Source organism: Ranitomeya imitator, chromosome 5 (genome assembly GCF_032444005.1).
Source record: "Ranitomeya imitator isolate aRanImi1 chromosome 5, aRanImi1.pri, whole genome shotgun sequence".
In the NCBI taxonomy this organism is placed as follows: domain Eukaryota; kingdom Metazoa; phylum Chordata; class Amphibia; order Anura; family Dendrobatidae; genus Ranitomeya; species Ranitomeya imitator.
The window spans coordinates 80,759,785-80,784,034 of NC_091286.1; the positions used below are offsets into that span (position 1 = coordinate 80,759,785).

A 24,250-nucleotide genomic window follows, 5' to 3' on the forward strand; every position below is an offset into this window, starting at 1 on the left:
ACAGTACCAATAACGGCAGAGCTATCGAACCGCCTAGTGCGTTTAGGACAATTAGAAATAGCATGAGTAGAATCACCACAATAGAAACACAGTCTGTTCAGACGTCTGTGTTCGTGCCGTTCTACTTTAGTCATAGTCCTGTCGCACTGCATAGGCTCAGGCTTACTCTCAGACAATACCGCCAGATGGTGCACAGATTTACGCTCGCGCAAGCGACGACCGATCTGAATGGCCAAGGACATAGACTCATTCAAACCAGCAGGCATAGGAAATCCCACCATTACATCCTTAAGAGCTTCAGAGAGACCCTTTCTGAACAAAGCCGCTAGTGCAGATTCATTCCACAGAGTGAGTACTGACCATTTCCTAAATTTCTGACAATATACTTCTACATCATCCTGACCCTGGCATAAAGCCAGCAGATTTTTCTCAGCTTGATCCACTGAATTAGGCTCATCGTAAAGCAATCCCAGCGCCTGGAAAAATGCATCAACATTACTCAATGCAGAATCTCCTGGTGCAAGAGAAAACGCCCAGTCCTGTGGGTCGCCGCGCAAAAAAGAAATAATAATCAAAACCTGTTGAATAGGATTACCAGAAGAATGAGGTTTCAAGGCCAAAAATAGCTTACAATTATTTCTGAAGCTCAGGAACTTAGTTCTGTCACCAAAAAACAAATCAGGAATCGGAATTCTTGGTTCTAGCATCGATTTCTGATCAATAGTATCTTGAATCTTTTGTACATTTACAACGAGATTATCCATTGAGGAGCACAGAGCCTGAATATCCATGTCCACAGCTGTGTCCTGAAGCACTCTAATGTCTAGGGGAAAAAAAAGACTGAAGACAGAGCTAAGAAAAAAAAATGATGTCAGGATTTCTTTTTTCCCTCTATTGGAAATCATTGAAGGGCTCCTTGTACTGTTATGGCTGGCAATCAGGCAACACAGCGTGCAGTAATCAGCGCACATACAGAGATCTGGCAATAACCAAAAACAATAGGACGAGCTCTGAGACGTGGAATCTCTGTAGACTGCAGTACCTGATCTATCCTCACACAACTATAAGCAGCAGTGGATTGCGCCTATCAACTACCTATGCAACTCGGCACTGCCTGAGGAGCTGACTAGCCTGAAGATAGAAATACAAGCCTGACTTACCTCAGAGAAATACCCCAAAGGAATAGGCAGCCCCCCACATATAATGACTGTTAGCAAGATGAAAAGACAAACGTAGGAATGAAATAGATTCAGCAAAGTGAGGCCCGATATTCTAGACAGAGCGAGGATAGCAAAGAGAACTATGCAGTCTAAAAAAACCCTAAAACGAAAACCACGCAAAGGGGCAAAAAGACCCACCGTGCCGAACTAACAGCACGGCGGTGCACCCCTTTGCTTCTCATAGCTTCCAGCAAAAGTTAATAGCAAGCTGGACAGAAAAAACAGAAAACAAACTAGAAGCACTTATCTAGCAGAGCAGCAGGCCCAAGGAAAGATGCAGTAGCTCAGATCCAACACTGGAACATTGACAAGGAGCAAGGAAGACAGACTCAGGTGGAGCTAAATAGCAAGGCAGCCAACGAGCTCACCAAAACACCTGAGGGAGGAAGCCCAGAGACTGCAATACCACTTGTGACCACAGAAGTGAACTCAGCCACAGAATTCACAACACTTGTTTCACCTCTCGGAGAAAAAAAAGCTATAAAAAAATCCCCTGTACCCCAAGGTGTTTTCTTTGCGCAAAATCAGTGACACAGGGGAAGGTAAATGTCCATCATCATCGCAGTGACCCATTGAGTGGCTAACACATGATTAATTCCGCACAGTGAAGGTCAGCAAAAAAAACAAAAACTAAAAAACTGTGATGGAATTGCTGTTTTTTTATTTCTTACCCCATTTAAAAAAAAAAAAATGTATAAAAAAGTATCAAAATTCATATGTAGCAATGGAATCTAAAATTCACTGGACAACAAATAGGATCTCAGAGAGCTTTATGGATGCTGTATAGGTAATAATATGATACTAATTTTTAGTTCTATAGCGCCAATATATTCTGCAGCACTAGCAAGCAATTAGTGAAATGCCAGTGAAAGTCTTCCAGGCATAGACCGATCCTCAATATAATGAAAAAAATAAAGACAACACTCCATTAGAAAATTATAAATGGCGATTTAATAGCCCATATGGGTTTTCCGGTCAGGTGAGTTTGTTGCCAATCAAGCACAGTGATTCTGTTATTTTTAAACCAGGTATTGGTACTTTTGGCAGTGTGGACAGGTGCCAAGTCCTGCTGGAGAATGAAGTTTCCATCTCCAAAAAGCTTGTCGGCAGAGGGAAGCATGAAGTGCTCTAAAATTTCCTGGTAGACGGCTGCTCTGACTTTGGTCTTGATAAAGCACAGTGGACCTACACCAGCAGATGACATGGCTCCCCAAACCATTATTGATTGTGGAAACTTCACACTAGACCTCAAGCAGCTTGGATTGTGGCCTCTCCACTCTTCCTCCAGACTCTGGGACCTTGATTTCCAAATGAAATGCAAAATTTACTCTCCTTGTGGAGTGTGTCATGACCGCCTTCTGGACATCTGTCAAGTCAGCAGTCTTCCCCATGATTGTGGAGCCTACTGAAACAGACTATGGAACCTTTTTAAACTCTCAGGAAGCCTTTGCAGATTTTTTTTTTATTAATTATTCTAATTTACTGAGAAAATGACTTTTGGGTTTTCTTTGGCTGTAAGCGATAATCATCAACATTAACAGAAATAAACACTTGAAATAGATCACTCTGTTTGTAATGACTCTATATAATATATTAGTTTCACTTTTTGTATTGAAGAACTGAAATAAATTAATTTTTTGATGATATTCTAATTTTGTGAGAAGCACCTATACAAGGGACAAATACTGTCACACCATGACCAGATCACATATTACCATCACATAGTGACTGAATTCTACAATACTGATCATTAATTAAAGCAAAAAACAAAAAAAAAAAACTAATATTACCTTAACTACCATTATACACAGGAACTCTGTACATAGTATACAGTGTTTAATTTCAGTGTACAGGTAATACAGTGACCACCAGTGACAATAAATCACCAGACCTCTGTATATAGTGTCAGTGTACAGGTAATACAGTGATCACTAGTGGCATTATACACAGGAGCTCTGTATATAGTGTCAGTGTACAGGTAACACAGTGATCACCAGTGACATTATACAGAGGAGCTCTGTATATAGTATACTATAGTGTGAGTGTACAGGTAATACAAGGATCATTGGTAACATAAAAAGGAGCTCTGTATATAGTGTCAATGTACAGGTAATGCAGTGATCAGATTGAAGCAGGAGCCTCCCCCTACAATTGGGTATCTGTAAGAGAGACAAAAGATTGCAGCAGGAGCCTCCCCCCACTGCAAGAAAAATGGGAAAAATACAGGTGCAAATTATCGTCTCTGTTTTCTGTGGAATTTATACAAGAAAATCTTTCAAGCTGACAAACCCTGTGGGCATGGTTATCTCCCATTTACTTTTAGTATTTATTTATAGGTTAAAGGTTGTCCACCTTTTTCTTGTATTGATGACTATATAAGACCAGTGGAGGTCTGACACCCGGCACCTCCTCACCGATTGGCTGTTAGCACCTCCATCAGTGACTGGATACAAACAGTGTATTTTGCTGAACAGCAATGCTCCGTTACACTGTTTCATGGCGGTTTTCAGATGCGGATTGAGAAGACTAATGGCTGATCTGCAGTACCTGGCAGCAGCCACTACACAGTGTGACGGAGCGGCACTGATGGAGGTGACACCAGATGATCGGTGGGGAGGTGCTCGGTGTCACATCTCCACCATTCTTATAGTGAAGACCTATCATCGTGGGGACAGGACATCAGTATAACAGTAGAGGGGAACTTTTAACTGTTCCTTTCACTTTGTTTCTTTTTCTGGCACCACATTTCTACAGGTGTGAAATAGCACCACATGCATCTACAGGAACTATGAAATCTGTCCATGGATTATCTGGGACCCCTGTGCTCCCACCCATCACTAGTACCAGTGATAAGAGATTTCTTACCATCATTGAGGAGAATATAAAGTCGGAGGCGGAGAAGCTGTCGGCTGCGGGTCAGCTTGATGCTGAGCAGCGGTATATCATCTATGGACAAGCTTTTGATAAGGTGACCCACATTACGGTATATCGGTACATTGCTTTATGCTCTGCTCTATGTAACTATTGCTTTTCATATGTGTTTTCTGTTTTCAGGTCATTGAACATTGCACCGATTATAAACGTCTTCTGACTGTGATCAAACAAGAGTACGATGAATTTATTGATGCCGCCAAACAGGGAGAAACTAATGCAATTCATGTCCATGCAAAGTTGAAGAGACTAGCCTCGGAGCCCACAACACTCATGTATTACAGGAAACGGGCAGCCGAGGTGGCAGACAGGTGATACTGGTATAATGATTAAGGGGTTATCCTGCACCTCTCACTTCTTCATCGAGTGGTGATGGGCACTGCTGATGTGGGCAAGTGTCCAATACCTTTCAGATGAGTGCGAGACCTGGGAAGCGGCTGTGCACACAATGTCAGCAGAGCTTCTCACCGCCCTCTTATTGTTATATCATGCACACACTGTGCAAATAGAGGTTCCTGAAGTCCCATGTAAACTGGAGATAGTCTGCAAATCCATACAATGCAAGATGGTGGCGACCACGCTATTTATCAATCTTATGTTTCAATCAACCAATACACTCTTTTGTAAAACTTATCCTTTGTATCTTTATTTTTGTCCTAGAATTGATATGATTAATAAAGATTCTAGCAGAATTGAAAACGAATTACAGAAATTGCTGGATGAGAAGAGAGTGAAGACCCCTCCAAAAGAAGAAGCAGGACCTCCACAAAATGAAATAAACCCCAGTGCTCCAATTTCAGGTATTATATTCCCAATATTGGCGCGCTTCCACAAGCTGTGAATTAGTATTTTCATGTAGAAACCTGGTAAAATACTGTTGAGACTCAAAACCCTATTAGTCCTGTTCCACCTTCTCCCCTCCCCACATTGTGCTGACTGACAGCTCTTCACACAAGAAAACCTCCCAATCACTGCGCGACTCACAGGATTATTCTAGGTGTCATGGCAGCATTATCAATCACAGTTTGTAAGACATATTTTATATATATATCTGAGTATTCCTCTTTCCATATTTTGCTGCCCTAGTGTAGAAGACCTGACAGAGTTACACTAAGGACATATGTGTCTAAAGTAAAGGAAAAATAATTCACGAGTAAATGCAAGTCCTTTACTTGTGCTTTGCACTGACAAGGGGTAACACCCCGAAACACAAGGTTGGCTAATGGACATTCTTGTTTGGCTTTCATCCTAAATCATATGGTAAGGTTTCTTAGAGTTGATATTGACTTTTACGTATACTACTTCAAATAGGTGGCACTACAGTCCAAGTCCTCTTTCTCTCTGAAGAGATAATTTGCATATTTAATTTCCCCAGAGGAGCTTTGTATGACTTATAAGCCTCCTTACACTGGCATGTCAGGCATGTCACTCTCCACAGGTTAAATCTGTTAATCTCCTTTTACTCTTTAGAGACCATACAGTTGTAAATATTCAGAGAAGGATAAATGATAAGTACAAAGGTAAGTACACCTCTGATAACACTCATTAATAGGTTATTAAAGCCTCGCTTTGGTGGTAATTCTGGAATAATTTTGTGATCCACAACATTTCCTGTGTGAAATATTCAGAGAAATACAGTAAAGCTGAGTTGTAATGTGACATCTGTTAGGGATGACAATAGAAGATTCCCTGGACATGGCCGCCCTTATAAAACACCAGCAGCTCTTAGAGGACAAGAAGTGTGCATTAAAAGCTGACATGAAAAACAAGTACGTCCCCATCCAGAGGAAGCAGGAACTGGACATCAAGCTCAGAATCGCTTTACAGGAAAGAGAGGAAGTTGACTTAATCAACCAGAGATTGCTGGACAGGTATTTCTAATAAATGATGCATGCTGTGGGATTTGCTTAGTGCGAGAGTCATCTAAATACTTTTTATTTGCAATCAAAATCTGTGGGTTTTCTCTGTGCTACAGAAAACATTTTCCATCTGATAAACTAGGGAATAAGCATTAGGGCACTGACACAGCACAAAAAATACAGCAGCTGAGGCTACGTGCACACGTCGCGGAAAGTCTTGCGGATTTTACCGGACTGATTTTGGTAAATCCGCAGGAAATCCGCACTGCAGATTTACTGTGGCATTACCGCGGATTTACCGCATTTTTTTTTTAGGTTTTTGTGCAGATTTCACCTGGGGTTTTACACCTGCGGATTCCCATTATGGAGCAGGTGTAAACCGCTGCGGAATCCGCACATAGAATTGACATGCTGCGGAATAAACAACGCAGCGTTTCTGCGCCTTTTTTTCCGCAGCATGTGCACTGCAGATTTTGTTTTCCATAGGTTTACATGGTACTGTAAACGCATGGAAAACTGCTGCGAATCTGCAGCTGCCAATCCGCTGCAGATCCACAGTAAAATGTGCAGCGTGTGCACATACCCTAAAACTGCTGTCCTGACTGGTTGTCTAATTTTCACTTTTAAGGTCTTAAAAATCATCTTAGAAGAGGAGAGATAAGTGTTAAATACCCAGAAGAAGTGTCTGACTGACGCATTCACTGGTAACTCATTCTGTAGTCTGCTGTGTACTATACTGCATAGAGATCGGTCTCCCTCTAATCAAACTTTCTCCTCTCTAATCCATCCTGAATGCAACAACCAGAGTCATATTTCTGTCCTGTCACTTCACCGATACCTCCACCTTGTGCCAGTCATTACACTAGTTACCCATCTGCTACAGAATACATTACAAACTTATCTCTCTCACCCACAAGGTTCTCCTCAGTTCTTCTCCACCCTACATCTCCTCCCTAATCTTTCTATGGCCCTACATGTGCCCTCTATTCTGCAACTGATCTAAGACTAACATCCTCTTTAATCTGAACTTCTCAATTCCGTCTCCAAGATTTCTCTCGTGCTGTGCCAGTTTTCTGGAACGCAATACCCCAGATGATATAACTAATACCTAGCCCTCACGTTTTTAAGTGTGCTTTAAAAAACATCTCTTTAGACAGGCCTATCACTTCGACTCACTGACCTAATTCTCCCCTATTTCTAAATTTTCCTCAGAATCTGCTCCCTCCTATTCCTGTGTCTCCACATCCTCCATGCCCCAATAGCACGTGGTAACTGCACTTAGACAGATCCTGGCTGATGACAGGATCATGCAGCTTATTTGACATGTCCTATTTATTATAATGATGGCTGGACCGCACTTGACAAGCACTTTTTTCCTATTATGTCCCCCCTATTTCCTTATAGATTGTAACCTTGCGAGCGGGACCATCACATGTTCCGTAATTGTTACTTTGTATTGATGAACCATGTGCCCTCCTAATTGTAAAGTGCTGCGGAATAGGTTGCCGCTGTATATTATTATTATTATTATTATTATTATTTATTTCTTTATATAGCACCATTGATTCCATGGTGCTGTACATGAGAAGGGGTTACATACAAGTTACAGATATCACATACAGTAAACAAACTAACAATGATGGACTGATACAGAGGGGCAAGGACCCTGCCCTTGCGGGCTTACATTCTACAGGATTAAGGGGAAGGAGACAGTAGGTTGAGGGTTGCAGGAGCTCCGGTGTTGGTGAGGCGGTAGCTTTGATAGTGATGAGGCGGCAGCGGTGTCAGTGCAGGCTGTAGGCTTTCCTGAAGAGATGAGTTTTCAGGTTCCGTCTGAAGGATCCGACTGTGGTTGATAGTCGGACTTGTTGGGGCAGAGAGTTCCAGAGGATGGGGGATATTCGGGAGAAGTCTTGGAGGCGATTGGATGAGGAGCGAATAAGTGTGGAGGAGAGAAGGAGGTCTTGGGAGGACCGGAGATTGCGCGAGGGAAGATATCGGGAGATTAGTTCAGAGATATATGGAGGAGACAGGTTATGGATGGCTTTGTAGGTCAGTATTAGTAATTTGAACTGGATACGCTGAGGGAATGGGAGCCAGTGAAGAGATTTGCAGAGGGGGGAAGCGGAGGAGTAGCGAGGAGAGAGATGGATTAGTCGGGCAGCAGAATTAAGGATGGACTGGAGAGGTGCAAGGGTGTTAGCAGGGAGGCCACAGAAAAGGATGTTGCAGTAGTCAAGGCGGGAGATGATGAGGGCGTGCACAAGCATTTTAGTAGATTGGGGGTTGAGAAAAGGACGGATCCTGGAGATATTTTTGAGCTGGAGGTGACAGGAGGTGGAAAGAGCTTGGATGTGTGGTTTGAAGGACAGGGCAGAGTCGAAGGTTACTCCGAGGCAGCGGACTTCCAGTTCGGGGGAAAGTGTGATGTCATTGACTGCGATAGATAGGTCAGGTAAGAAAGATTTGTGGGATGGAGGAAAGATGATGAGTTCAGATTTGTCCACATTGAGTTTGAGGAAGCGAGAGGAGAAGAAGGAGGCTATGGCTGATAGGCACTCTGGGATTCTGGACAGCAGAGCGGTGACGTCTGGGCCAGAGAGGTAGATCTGAGTGTCATCAGCATAGAGGTGGTGCTGGAATCCATGGGACTTTATGAGTTGTCCCAAGTCAAGTGTATAGATTGAGAAGAGTAGGGGTCCTAGAACAGAGCCTTGGGGACTCCAACAGAGAGAGGGTGGGATGAGGAGGTAGTATGGGAGTGGGAGACGCTGAATGTGCGGTTGGAAAGGTATGAGGAGATCCAGGATAGGGCGAGGTCTTTGATGCCAAAGGAGGAGAGGATCTGTAGTAGGAGGCAGTGGTCAACTGTGTCGAAAGCAGAGGACAGGTCTAGAAGGAGGAGTACAGAGTATTGTCCAGTAGCTTTGGCGGTAAGTAGGTCGTTAGTGATTTTGGTCAGGGCAGTCTCAGTTGAGTGATGGGGGCGGAAACCAGATTGTAGATTGTCGAACAACAAGTTAGATGAGAGGTGGGAGGAGAGTTCAGCATGGACGTGCTGCTCCAGGAGTTTGGAAGCGAATGGGAGCAGCGATATTGGGCGATAGCTGGACATAGCAGTTGGATCGAGGGTTGGCTTTTTAAGGATAGGCGTGATTGTGGCATGTTTGAACGCAGAGGGGAAGGTGCCAGAAGTTAGTGATAGGTTAAAGAGGTGGATTAGGGATGGGATAAGTGTGGTGGTGAGGTTGGGGAGGAGGTGGGATGGGGTCGAGCGCACAGGTGGTGAGGTGCGATTTGGAGAGGAGACAATTAAGCCCCCCTTCAGTGATGTTGGATAGGGAGGTTATGGGGTTTCGGCATTGGTCTGGTATACAAAGGGGTTGTGGTGGTTAAACAATAAAGACTTGCCTTGTCTGGTCGATCTTATTTTTAAAGTGTGTGGCAAACTCCTCAGCAGAGATGAGGGAGGTTGGAGGGGGCAGTGGTGGGCGGCGGAGGGAGTTAAAGGTTTTGAATAACTGTTTGGGGTTGTAGGATAGGGAAGATACGAGGGTTGTGAAGTAGGCCTGTTTAGCAGAGGTGAGTGCAGATTTAAAAGCGAGTGTTGCTTGTTTGAATACAGTGAAGTCATCTTGCGAGTGTGTTTTCTTCCAACGCCGCTCCGCAACCCTGGACACTTGCCGGAGCTTTTTGGTGGTGTTATTGTGCCATGGTTGTCTATTGATACGTCGCACTCTGCCATGGACGAGAGGGGCAACCGTGTCAATAGCTAATGCGAGAGTGGCATTGTAGAAAGCAGTGTCTGTGTCGTGGAGTGAGGATATGGATGCCAGTGGTAGGATGGAGTCAGAGAGTGTGTGGGTGTCTAGGTGTGCAAGGTTTCTGCGTGGGTGCGCATGTTGCTGGACATGGATGACTGGTGAGGAGGACAGGGATGAGAAGGTGAGCAGATGGTGGTCGGATAGAGGGAGAGGGGAGGTGGTGAAGTTAGATAGAGAGCAGAGACGGGTGAATACCAGGTCAATTGTATGCCAGTCCGTGTGGGTGGCTGCGGAGGACCACTGAGTGAGTCCAAAGGATGAGGTAAGGGACAGAAGTTTGGAGGCTGTTGACTGAAGGGTATCAATGGGGATGTTGAAGTCACCCATGATGATGGTGGGAATGTCAGCAGAGAGAAAGTGAAGAAGCCAGGTGGAGAATTGGTCAATAAAGGCAGTGGCTGGGCCCGGAGGTCGGTATATGATGGCCACTTGGAGGTTGGAGGGAGAGTAGATGCGGACAGAATGGACTTTAAAAGAGGGGAGGATAAGGGAGGGAAGAGGCGGGATTGGGTTAAAGGTGCAGTTTGAAGAAAGGAGAAGACCCACTCCTCCACCATGTTTGTTGCCGGGTCGAGGGGTGTGGGTGAAGTGGAGGCCTCCGTAACACAGCGCAGCAGGGGAGGCGGTGTCAGAGGTTGTTAGCCATGTTTCTGTGAGGCCAAGGAAGGCAAGATTGCGGGAGAGAAAAAGGTCGTGAATCACATGAAGCTTAGTATAAAATTATTATTTATTATAGAGATTACAGAAGCCAAACAGTTCACATTTTTTCAATGAAACCCTATTGCAAAATTTATTTTTAGCCCAAAATGCTTGCATTTAACCCCTTTGCACAACCTAAGTGTACATCATAGTCAGTTTGCGTGTGTATGGAGCGGGATCTGGCATTTGCAGATTGTCAGTTCTGAGGTATGCTCAGTACGAGCTCCCTGTGTGATATTCCATTTCAGTGCGCTGTGACAGTGCGCTCCCTCACTGGCTCTAATGAGAAGTGACAAGCCAGCAACAGAGAGCACTGTCAGTGTGCATTGAAAAGTCAAGAACGCAACAAGTAGGGAGAGCATAGACCAGCTCTGCCCCCGAAACAAGCGCACTGTCACTACACATAGAAAGCAATATAGCGCAGGGAGCGCATACAGAGCATATCACAGAATATACAACTGACGCATACTCAGTAGAGCATGGAGTAGCCAGGTCCCCAAAACGAACGTCTGTGATGACACGTCATTTCAGGGTGGGGAAATCGGCTGCGACAGTGACCACAGCCCCCTGATGACATCCTGTTTGAGTATTCCAGCATGCACTCAGGATTCTCAAACAAAACATCATCAGAACAGAAATTGAAAAAACAGTATCAAAGGACCAGTAGTGACTTTCTAATTGAAGTGTGTTACAAAAGCAATTACCTTAAATACATATGGACATTTAGGATTAAATCAACTTTAGTTTCAGATCACCACTTTAAAAAATGCCTCCAAAGGTGTCTATATTCTTTAAATGGAAACAGAATTAAGCTAGTAGACACATACATGAGCCATATATACAGATGTAGCAGACACCGCTGTGCTACCACCGTCTGCCGTTCTGTGTGCTGCTGCTGCTTCTTGTTGTCAGACTCGCAGCCTCTAGTCTTCTGTATTAGTGGCCGTTATCAGTCACGCCTGTGAAATGAGTGAATAAATGAAATATACTGTAAATAAAGGAAGATGCAGCCCCCTTATACATAAACCTGTACCCTATAACTAAGCTTCTTTATGTTTCCTTACTTCTTACAGTTACAGAAAGAAAAGAGCCATTGCCCACACAGTCTCCTCCTGGGCGAGATCAGATAAGAGTCTTTCTCTTTATGAGACATTAGCGCAAATTTTATCGAAAGAAAATGAAATAAAAGGTAATTACCATAAATTATCTCTTGCAGAAGTCTAGGACACAAACAGATTACTGGACAGTCATCCAATACGGAGGTTCTTCAAGTCCAAAAAATCTGATTTGTGTCTACAGCAGAAATCATAGGCTCACTATGATTTCTCTGCCTGTTGGTTGTTTGCACTGGCAGGGGTCTGCACGTTGATAGGCCCCATTTAGGGTCTAATAGGTATGTGATTTTCTGCTGTGGTTTCGGGCAGAACGAAAACGAATTCAGTAAGTGACAGATCCGTGGCCTCATGGACAGCAACACTGATCTCTCATTAAAAAGGCAATGGGAAGGTGGCAGCTTTAACCCCTTCACAGTACAACACCTACTGGTGCGTCATATGTCAGGTTTGGGTGTATGGAGCTGGCTCAGAAGCTGACCCCACTCCATACATAGCAGATGTGTGCTGTGTTAGGCTACTTTCACACTTGCGTCGTGCACTGCACGTCGCAATGCGTCGTTTAGGAGAAAAAACGCATCCTGAAAAATTGCTTGCAGGATGCGTTTTTTCTCCATTGACTAACATTAGTGACGCTTTGCCACACGTCGCAACCGTCGTGCGACGGTTGCGCTGTGTTGTGGCGGACCGTCGGCAGCAAAAAACGTTACATGTAACGTTTTTTGCTGCGTTGTGTCCGCCATTTCCGAGCGCGCATGCACGGCCGGAACTCCGCCCCCACCTCCCCGCAACTCACAATGGGGCAGTGGATGCGCTGGAAAAATGCATCCGCTGCCCCCGTTGTGCGGCGCTTGCACAGTATGCGTCGGGCCGACGCAGCGCGACGGCCCCGTACCGACGCTAGTGTGAAAGTAGCCTTACACAGCCAGTACCTTCCTGCAACAGCTGCAATCAAAGCTGGTTTGTCACGTAAATTCCACTGTCATTCTCTGATCACATCATGCGGTTATTTCGCATCCTTCCTACCCCCTCCTCGGTTGCCATGGCAGCCAGAGGGCTAGAAAGGGCCACCGCCATCTTTGGGGTCCCATGAAGCCCAACCGTAGGCTTGAATTAACCCATATGTTTAACGCCATAAAAAGAAAATTCCAAACAAAGGAACTGCCTTTTTTTTTGAGTCACTGCCCTTCCCCCCCTAAAAAAAGCAATTAAAAAAGAATTAAAAGGTCACATGTACCCCAGATTGATATAGATAAAAATATCTGCTTTCCCCACAAAACAAAAACACAGATGATGTCTGTAAGGCACTGTTTAATGAATGGCACTGAATAAAAGAGTAAAATACGGTAGATAAAGACAACACCTCCACCAAGGTACAAATATAAATGTTAGAAATCCCAGCAGAAGGTCAACACTAACCAAAGATTTATTTTTTTTAAGTTCTGAATTTTTTTTTTAACCATTAAAATAAAAAAAAATAGCTATCAAGTTTTAGTATTGCCTTAAAAGGGTTGACCTAAAAAATCATGTTGCCTCGCAATTTTTACTCCGTAATGAATCCTGTTAAAAATGAAACCCAAAAAACAATGGTGGAATTGCATTTTTTTTTTCACAATTTCACTTCTTTGAAATTCTTTTCCATTTAATAGTATCTCGTATGGTAACATGAATGGTGTCGCTCAATCTACAACCCGTCCAACAATAGTGATGCAAGAGTCAAAAAAAAGTATGGCTCTTAGAAGAAGGGAGTGGGGATTTCTGCCAAGCAAAACACTGTGAGTTTTGATGTATTGGCCGTGTCCAAAAATTTGAAGTTTTGGCAGACGTGTCCAGGCCTCGTTTCGGCTCCTCCCCAGCTCTACTCATTTTGGTGGAGCTGATTTAAATGGGCTTGAAAACGTCAAAAGTTACAACATTTTTATGCAAACCTGTGTTGTGCAAAAATGTTGCAGCTTTTCAAAGTTTTTATTCCACTTTTATGGGTTAAAAGCCTAGATGAATCAGCCCCAATGAGTTCATGTGCCCACAAAATTCTCTAAAAAATAATGTGTAGATCAGCTTTCTGCATAAAAGAAGATGTTTGCTGGTTAGCTCTTTATCACTAACTTGAAAACCCAAAGGGTTATTCCTACATCATAGAGTGATGGCACACGGCTGAGGATATGCCATCGCTGTATGGTCTCAGGAGCACACACCATTTTTAGGAATGAAGAGGCAACAATGCTTTTTCCAGGTTTTCCCTTCACATCAGTGCTCCGGGACCCCCACTGTGCAGAGGCTGTATCATGGCCATGTTCAAATGGATGTGACTCTCCATGCTGAGGATATCCGGTCCTACTGTTTAATACTTGCCAGACATCTTTACCATTATTTCTCCTATAGAATGACATCCTCCAATGGCTTCTGTTCTGTATTCTCAGTTGATTCCCTCAGAATCAGGGATATCACCTTGTGTCTTTAATAGAAGCAATAAAGTTACAATTACAGTCAGACATTAGTCATATCTCCTGACATGACCTCTTTCACCGATCACTGACCCTGTTTCATCTTCCAGATGATGCTACTTCCACAAATGTATTTGAGGATCTTGCTCCAAGGAAGAACCAGGAAGCAGAGGCTTTGCTGGAATATGTTGAAAGGTACAGATGTTTTTTGTTATATGGTGAAGGGGATCAACATGGTGCAAAAGAACACCAGAACCGCCACCCCTATGTAGGGCCCATTATACTGTATGGAGGACTATGTAGGGCCCATTATAATGTATGGAGGACTATGTGGGGCCCATTATTCTGTATGGAGGACTATGTGGGGCCCATTATATTGTATGGAGACTGTGTTGCCCATTATATTGTGTGGAGGACTATGTGAGGCCCATTATATTGTATGGAGACTGTGGGGCCCATTATATTGTGTGGAGGACTATGTGGGCCCATTTTACTGTATGGAGGACTATGTAGGGCCCATTATACTGTATGGAGGACTATGTAGGGCCCATTATAATGTATGGAGGACTATGTGGGGCCCATTATATTGTATGGAGATTGTGGGGCCCATTATATTGTGTGGAGGACTATGTGAGGCCCATTATATTGTATGGAGACTGTGGGGCCCATTATATTGTGTGGATGACTATGTGGGCCCATTTTACTGTATGGAGGACTATGTGGGGTCCATTGTACTGTATGGAGGACTATGTGGGGTCCATCTTACTATGGAAGACTGTGGGTCCATTTTACTGTATGGAGGACTATGTGGGGCCCATCTTACTGTATGGAAGACTATGTGGGGTCCATTTTACTGTCTGGAGGACTATGTGGGACCCATTATTCTGAATTGAGGACTATATGGGGCCCATTATACTGTATACTGGTTGGCCCGCAACTTTGTCCAAGTTTTTCATTTTGGCCCTCTGTGTGTTTGAGTCGACATCCCTGCTGTAAATTATATGTGTTAGTACTGCAGTGGGCTCTGACCCTTCACACAAATCACCATTATTACAATCCATATCAGATTTCTAGTATCAGATCACAAATTAGAATCAGTACAGAAAAAACGGCAGAGGTTAACTTACCACAATGAGTTTTTGATGCTGCGTATTTTCAATGAGCAAAAAACACAGTGAAGTGGATGAGATTTATGGAAATATCCTGCCCACTGTACCTTTTTTTTTATGCTGTATACGCTGACCTGCAATATGCCAGTTTCCCTTCTGGCTATGCTGAATATTCTCTGTAGATTTTCCCGATAGTATTGTATTAGATGTAGAAAATCTGCAAGTAAAAACATACAGTGGGGCAAAAAAGTATTTAGTCAGTCAGCAATAGTGCAAGTTCCACCACTTAAAAAGATGAGAGGCGTCTGTAATTTACATCATAGGTAGACCTCAACTATGGGAGACAAACTGAGAAAAAAAAATCCAGAAAATCACATTGTCTGTTTTTTTAACATTTTATTTGCATATTATGGTGGAAAATAAGTATTTGGTCAGAAACAAAATTTCATCTCAATACTTTGTAATATATCCTTTGTTGGCAATGACAGAGGTCAAACGTTTTCTGTAAGTCTTCACAAGGTTGCCACACACTGTTGTTGGTATGTTGGCCCATTCCTCCATGCAGATCTCCTCTAGAGCAGTGATGTTTTTGGCTTTTCGCTTGGCAACACGGACTTTCAACTCCCTCCAAAGGTTTTCTATAGGGTTGAGATCTGGAGACTGGCTAGACCACTCCAGGACCTTGAAATGCTTCTTACGAAGCCACTCCTTCGTTGCCCTGGCGGTGTGCTTTGGATCATTGTCATGTTGAAAGACCCAGCCACGTTTCATCTTCAATGCCCTTGCTGATGGAAGGAGGTTTGCACTCAAAATCTCACGATACATGGCCCCATTCATTCTTTCATGTACCCGGATCAGTCGTCCTGGCCCCTTTGCAGAGAAACAGCCCCAAAGCATGATGTTTCCACCACCATGCTTTACAGTAGGTATGGTGTTTGATGGATGCAACTCAGTATTCTTTTTCCTCCAAACACGACAAGTTGTGTTTCTAAAAAACAGTTCCAGTTTGGTTTCATCAGACCATAGAACATTCTCCCAAAACTCCTCTGGATCATCCAAATGCTCTCTAGCAAACTTCAGACGGGCCCGGACATGTACTGGCTTAAGCAGTGGGACACGTCTGGCACTGCAGGATCTGAATCCATGGTGGCGTAGTGTGTTACTTATGGTAGGCCTTGTTACATTGGTCCCAGCTCTCTGCAGTTCATTCACTAGGTCCCCCCGTGTGGTTCTGGGATTTTTGCTCACCGTTCTTGTGATCATTCTGACCCCACGGGGTGGGATTTTGCGTGGAGCCCCAGATCGAGGGAGATTATCAGTGGTCTTGTATGTCTTCCATTTTCTAATTATTGCTCCCACTGTTGATTTCTTCACTCCAACCTGGTTGGCAATTGCAGATTCAGTCTTCCCAGCCTGGTGCAGGGCTACAATTTTGTTTCTGGTGTCCTTTGACAGCTCTTTGGTCTTCCCCATAGTGGAGTTTGGAGTCAGACTGTTTGAGGGTGTGCACAGGTGTCTTTTTATACTGATAACAAGTTTAAACAGGTGCCATTACTACAGGTAATGAGTGGAGGAAAGAGGAGACTCTTAAAGAAGAAGTTACAGGTCTGTGAGAGCCAGAAATCTTGATTGTTTGTTTCTGACCAAATACTTATTTTCCACCATAATATGCAAATAAAATGATAAAAAAACAGACAATGTGATTTTCTGGATTTTTTTTTCTCAGTTTGTCTCCCATAGTTGAGGTCTACCTATGATGTAAATTACAGACGCCTCTCATCTTTTTAAGTGGTGGAACTTGCACCATTGCTGACTGACTAAATACTTTTTTGCCCCACTGTATTTGCAAAAGCGCACTAAAAACGCTTATGATTCACACATGTCTATTTAAATAAAGTTTTGTCAAAGCCAAATACCAGGAAGTATCAAACACAAAGCAACTTTATTTAAAAAACTATATACCAAAAAGAGACAAAAACTGCAGCAATAAAAATATGACAAAGACACGTAAAAAACACACTCAAAAAAAAAATGAAAAAATGTACATATGCTATTTTATCTAATAGGTGCAGAAATTCTGCTGAAAATCTGCATTATCAAATACTCATCATGGGAATGTAGCCTTAGAGGAACAGTCCATCTCAAAAATTGGATATTTTATTAAAAAAAGTAAAAATCAGTAAAAAAGTAATAATCAGAAATTATTGATGACGCTTGCATGGCTATACATATTATGGTCCTTGTAGTGTTTGTTTAAAAGGCGAAACTGCTCTATAGGGTTTGTCAATGCTACGACTGATATAAAAGCCACTAAATTTATATATGGTGACAAACAGGCCGCTAATGATAGAGATAGAGTAACTGTCTGTGATTAGTTTATTACAGAATATACATAATGTTTGTGTTCTTCATTAATTAAGAGATTTTCCACCTGCGATATTTTTGCCATATCTACAGTATGTGCAGGTTCCATCTGTGGGATGTGCAGTACTCTGCAGAATAGGGGACCAAGTACATGCATGACCTTCTCTTATGTCATCCTCCTCTCGGACACAACAGTCGGTGGCCATCTCGCCAGGCATGATCACTGTTATCTGGATTTCCATTTCGAAGATCAGTGTGGGTCCCAGTGTTGGTACCTGCAAGTGGGAATAATGCTTTAGTTATAGGGGTTGTTGACTTTAGGAGTCATGTGAAAAGATATTACTAAAGGGACGTGCTCACTGATAGCGCTGGTGTCTGCTGATCTTAGACTAAAGGCTTGTGCAGACAACAGTTCTACTGGTCTGAGTGGGATCCAACAAAACATTGTATCGCACTCAGACTGATGTTATGGTTTGGGGACGTGCACTTGTCCGATTATTTTGTCAGAGCAAGACTGTCCGAGGAAAAAACTATTGCACGTTCGGATGACATTGCAGTGTTGTCAGGTTTCCACAGACTGATAGAATGGAGAAGATGGAGACATATCTGCATCTTGTCCTCATCCGAAAGACGATCGGATCACACTGTGCTGACACTGATCAGAGTGATTTGCACAATCCACCCAATTCTCTCAAACGAGAGAATACATTGTAGCCTGCACCTGTCCTAAAGCTGATGGTCATATCCTACAAATGAACCATAATGGAAAATTTAGACCATTGTCAGCACCATTTTATAACATGAAATAGGCAGAAGCAAATTTCTATAAAAACGTTTCTTTATGTTGGATTTTCAGACCATTTTTTTAACTATTAAATCATTGATGTTTGATGGGGCTTTCCCATCACATAAAGTGATGCCTCATGGCTATAGGTATACCACCAATTTATGATTGTGGGGTTGATCTGCTGTGACCCACACTGATCCACTATGCAGTGAAAAACTTGAAGGGTGCATAGCGCATAGACCCCTCCTTCTCTAAATTAGTGTCGTCCTGGTAGTCCGGACCCAATTGATCATAAAGTTATTATATATTTTGCTGACTGGTCAGATGTCTGTCTAGTCATGTCCCCTGTCCAGTTCCCAGTGCTGCGGAGTCTTCTTACAAGTTGATGGTGACTAGTGAGCATACTCGTTGCTCGGGTGACCTCCGAGTATTTGTTAGTGTTCGGAGATTACGGTAAGTTTTCATGGCGGCAGCTGAATGATTTACAGCTATTAGCCAGGCTGAGTACTTGTGGGGGTTGCCTAGTTGCTAGGGAATCCCCACATGTAATCAAGCTGTCTAGTAGCTGTAAATCATTCAGCTGCCACGATGAAAACTAAATGTCCAAGCAGTCATAAATACTCGGAGGTCACCCGAGCAACGAGTATACGCGCTCATCACTAATGGTGACCCGTACTGAGGATCGGCCTGAGAATAGTTGCACGGTGTACGTTATTTTAGGAAGCATCACTAATAATTCAGACATTTATTTCTCATGGGATAAAGAAAACTATTACAGACAAAGAAAACCCGGTGTGCGGCTAATTCCCCTTCTTACGTGAGATGCCCGTGTGGCGGGTGATACGTGCTTTTATCTGGACACTGTTATTCTCCTAGCCGCTCTGACATTGAGTTTGTGCTGTGTCCTCGCAGATTTAATGAGCTGTTTGTTCATGGTCAGTACAAAGCTGCTGCAGTCTATGCCGCACACAGTCCCCGAGGAATCCTCAGGAATATGGAGACGATGGAGAGATTTAGAGGTAAAGAGATAAGATGTGCCCAGAGTTATATACAGCTGATGTATTACCAAACTGCAAGAAATAGAGCAAATTCAGCAACTCCTGTAATGCAAGCAAGTCTACGATCACCCGAGGCCGGTGCTCCATATTTCCCATATGGTGCACATTGCCCTAGAAGAATGGTGTTCCCCAAGTGATAAAGCAGTCTTCACAAATCTCCCCATTTTATCCACTGTACATAACTAACATTGCAGAAGGAGTTAACATTCTTTTATAGCTTAAAGACTTTTGGTGTTTTCACACAAGTTTCACCCAGCTATGTCAAAATGGGCAGAGCGGGGCAGGATGGGGGTGCAATCGGGCTTGACAATACCCATTCATCTAATTCATGACGAGCTGTGGCGTATTGTACGCCAGAAACCTTTCTCCGCATATTTGGTGGAGGTGCACATCTCTTGAGTCAGATGCTCCAGATCCATTAGGAGGTGTGTGCCTCTTAATGAATCAGAAGCGTCTGACTTCAGCATGCCGGTTTTGATTAATCTGGGCCTACGTCTTAAACCTGTGACAGACAGACATCTCCTTATATCTTGTTCTTGACCGATATGCTTTGGTATATGAGCAGAACACTCACAAAATAGGCTAATTTAGTGCTCTGTCTGCATTAAACACACCCACTAGGTCTCAGTCATTTCATTGTCCGCACATAGGATAGGATATGTGCACACGGGGTACTATACTATTAGGGTATGTGCACACGAGGTACTATACTATTAGGGTATGTGCACACGAGGTACTATACTATTAGGGTATGTGCACACGGGGTACTATACTATTAGGGAATGTGCACACGGTACTATACTATTAGGGTATGTGCACACGGGGTACTATACTATTAGGGTATGTGCACACGAGGTACTATACTATTAGGGAATGCGCACATGGGGTACTATACTATTAGGGTATGTGCACACGGGGTACTATACTATTAGGTTATGTGCACACGGGGTACTATACTATTAGGTTATGTGGACACGGGGTACTATACTATTAGGTTATGTGCACAAAGGGTACTATACTATTAGGTTATGTGCACAAAGGGTACTATACTATTAGGTTATGTGGACACGGGGTACTATACTATTAGGGAATGCGCACACGGGGTACTATACTATTAGGGTATGTGCACACGGGGTACTATACTATTAGGTTATGTGCACACGGGGTACTATACTATTAGGGAATGTGCACATGGGGTACTATACTATTAGGGAATGTCCACACGGTACGGGTATGTGCACACGGGGTACTATACTATTAGGGAATGCGCACACGGGGTACTATATTATTAGGGTATGTGCACAAAGGGTACTATACTATTAGGGAATGCGCACACGGGGTACTATACTATTAGGGTATGTGCACAAAGGGTACTATACTATTAGGTTATGTGCACACGGGGTACTATACTATTAGGGAATGTGCACATGGGGTACTATACTATTAGGGAATGTCCACACGGTACTATACTATTAGGGTATGTGCACACGGGGTACTATACTATTAGGGAATGCGCACATGGGGTACTATACTATTAGGGAATGTGCACACGGTACTATACTATTAGGGTATGTGCACACAGGGTACTATACTATTAGGGTATGTGCACACGGGGTACTATACTATTAGGGTATGTGCACACGGGTACTATACTATTAGGGTATGTGCACATGGGGTACTATACTATTAGGGTATGTGCATACAGGGTACTATACTATTAGGGTATGTGCACACGGGGTACTATACTATTAGGGTATGTGCACACGGGTACTATACTATTAGGGTATGTGCACATGGGGTACTATACTATTAGGGTATGTGCATACAGGGTACTATACTATTAGGGTTTGTGTACACGGGGTACTATACTATTAGGGTATGTGCACACAGGGTACTATATTATTAGGGTATGTGCACACGGTACTATATTATTATGGTATGTGCCCACAGGGTACTATACTATTAGGGTATGTGCACACAGGGTACTATATTATTAGGGTACTAGCTGAAGAGCCCGGCGTTGCCTGGGCATAGTAAATATCTGTGGTTAGTTATAGCACCTCACTTCTCTTATTTTCCCATCACGCCTCTCATTTTCCCCCTCACATCTCTCATTTTCTCCCTCACACCTCTCATTTTCTCCGTCACTCCTCTCATTCCCCCCTAACACTTGTCATTTCAACCTCACATCTGTCCTTTTCTGATCACTCCACTATTTTTCCTCACTCCTCTCATTTTGCACTCACACCTTTTCATTTTCACCTCACACCTCTCATTTTCACCTCAGTATATACATGTTTGTCATCTCCCTTATATATAGTATACACCTGTATGTCATCTCCTGTATATAGTATATACCTGTATGTAATCTCCCCTGTATATAGTATATACCTGCTGTGTGTCATCTCCCCTGTATACAGTATATACCTGTATGTCATCTTCTCCTATAGTATATACCTGTATGTCATCTCCTATATATAGTATATACCTGTATGTCATCTCCTCCTGTATATAGTATATACCTGTGTGTCATCTCCCCTGTACATAGTATATATCTGTGTGTAATCTCCTCCTGTATATAGTATATACCTGTATGTCATCTTCTATATATAGCATATACCTGTATGTCATCTCCTCCTGTATATAGTATATACCTGTATGTCATCTTCTATATATAGCATATACCTGTATGTCATCTCCTCCTGTATATAGTATATACCTGTATGTCATCTTCTATATATAGCATATACCTGTATGTCATCTCCTCCTGTATATAGTATATACGTGTAGGTCATCTGCTCCTGTATATAGTATATACCTGTGTGTCATCTCCTCCTGTATATAGTATGTACCTGTATGTCATCTCCTCCTCTATATAGTATATACTTGTGTGTCATCTCCGCTGTATATAGTATATACCTGTGTGTCATCTCCTCCTGTATTAGACCTCGTTCACACGTTATTTGCTCAGTATTTTTACCTCAGTATTTGTAAGCTAAATTGGCAGCCTGATAAATCCCCAGCCAACAGGAAGCCCTCCCCCTGGCAGTATATATTAGCTCACACATACACATAATAGACAGGTCATGTGACTGACAGCTGCCGTATTTCCTATATGGTACATTTGTTGCTCTTGTAGTTTGTCTGCTTATTAATCAGATTTTTATTTTTGAAGGATAATACCAGACTTGTGTGTGTTTTAGGGCGAGTTTCGTTTGTCAAGTTGTGTGTGTTGAGTTGTGTGTGGCGACATGCATGTAGCGACTTTTGTGAGATGAGTTTTGTGTGGCAACATGCGTGTAGCAACTTTCTGTGTCGAGTTGCATGTGACAGGTTAGTGTAGCAAGTTGTGTGCAGCAAGTTTTGCGCATGGCGAGTTTTATGTGTGGTGCCTTTTGAGTATGTGCAAGTTTTGTGTGAGGCAACTTTTGCATGTGTTGCAACTTTTGTGCATGTGGCAATTTTCCCGCGTGTGCAAGTTTTGCGTGTGGCGAGTTTTCCATGAGGTGAGTTTTGCACTTGTGGCGAGTTTTGCAAGAGACTAGTTTTTGCATGTGGCGAGTTCGGCGCATGGCGAGTTTTGAGCGGCGACTTTTGTGTTTCGACTTTTATGTGGCGAGGTTGGTGTATTTGTGATGAAATGTGTGCTGAGGGTAATATGTGTTCAAGCACGTGGTAGTGTGTGGCGCATTTTGTGTGTGTGTTCATATCCCCGTGTGTGGTGAGTATCCCATATCGGGGCCCCACCTTAGCAACTGTACGGTATATAGTCTTTGGCGCCATCGCTCTCATTCTTTAAGTCCCCCTTGTTCACATCTGGCAGCTGTCAATTTGCCTCCTACACTTTTCCTTTCATTTTTTCCCATTATGTAGATAGGGGCAAAATTGTTTGGTGAATTGGAAAGCGCGGGGTTAAAATTTCACCTCACAACATAGCCTATGACGCTCTCGGGGTCCAGACGTGTGACTGTGCAAAATTTTGTGGCTGTAGCTGCGACGGTGCAGATGCCAATCCCGGACATACATACATACATACATACATACACACACACACACATTCAGCTTTATATATTAGATGTGCACACGGTGTGCTATACTATTAGGGTATGTGCACACGGGGTACTATACTATTAGGGTATGTGCACACGGGGTACTATACTATTAGGGTATATGCACACGGGGTACTATACTATTAGGGTATGTGCACACATGGTACTATACTATTAGGGTATGTGCACATGGGGTACTATACTATTAGGGTATGTGCACACGGTACTATACTATTAGGGTATGTGCACACGGGGTACTATACTATTAGGGTATGTGCACACGGGGTACTATACTATTAGGGTATGTGCACACATGGTACTATACTATTAGGGTATGTGCACACGGGGTACTATACTATTAGGGTATGTGCACACGGTACTATACTATTAGGGTATCTGCACACATGGTACTATACTATTAGGGTATGTGCATACGAGGTACTATACTATTAGGGTATGTGCACACGGGGTACTATACTATTAGGGTATGTGCACACGGGGTACTATACTATTAGGGTATGTGCACACATGGTACTATACTATTAGGGTATGTGCACACAGGGAACTATACTATTAGGGTATGTGCACACGGGGTACTATACTATTAGGGTATGTGCACACGGGGTACTATACTATTAGGGTATGTGCACACATGGTACTATACTATTAGGGTATGTGCACACGGGGTACTATACTATTAGGGTATGTGCACACGGGGTACTATACTATTAGGGTATGTGCACAAGGGGGAACTATACTATTAGGGTATGTGCACACGGGGTACTATACTATTA

General features: G+C 43.1%; 1 protein-coding gene across 2 annotated transcripts in view; it reads left to right on the forward strand.

Annotated features, from left to right (window-relative positions):
• Positions 1–24,250, forward strand: part of CLHC1 (clathrin heavy chain linker domain containing 1) — a 68,919-nt gene that overhangs the window by 10,708 nt on the left and 33,961 nt on the right. For both annotated transcript variants that reach the window (XM_069768860.1, XM_069768859.1), the window contains exons 2-8: positions 3,975–4,188; positions 4,275–4,462; positions 4,812–4,951; positions 5,821–6,022; positions 11,607–11,722; positions 14,200–14,284; positions 19,262–19,368. In XM_069768860.1, the coding sequence (XP_069624961.1) occupies positions 4,009–4,188; positions 4,275–4,462; positions 4,812–4,951; positions 5,821–6,022; positions 11,607–11,722; positions 14,200–14,284; positions 19,262–19,368 (1,018 nt within the window). In that variant the 5' untranslated portion in view covers positions 3,975–4,008. The remainder of the gene's footprint in view (positions 1–3,974; positions 4,189–4,274; positions 4,463–4,811; positions 4,952–5,820; positions 6,023–11,606; positions 11,723–14,199; positions 14,285–19,261; positions 19,369–24,250) is intronic.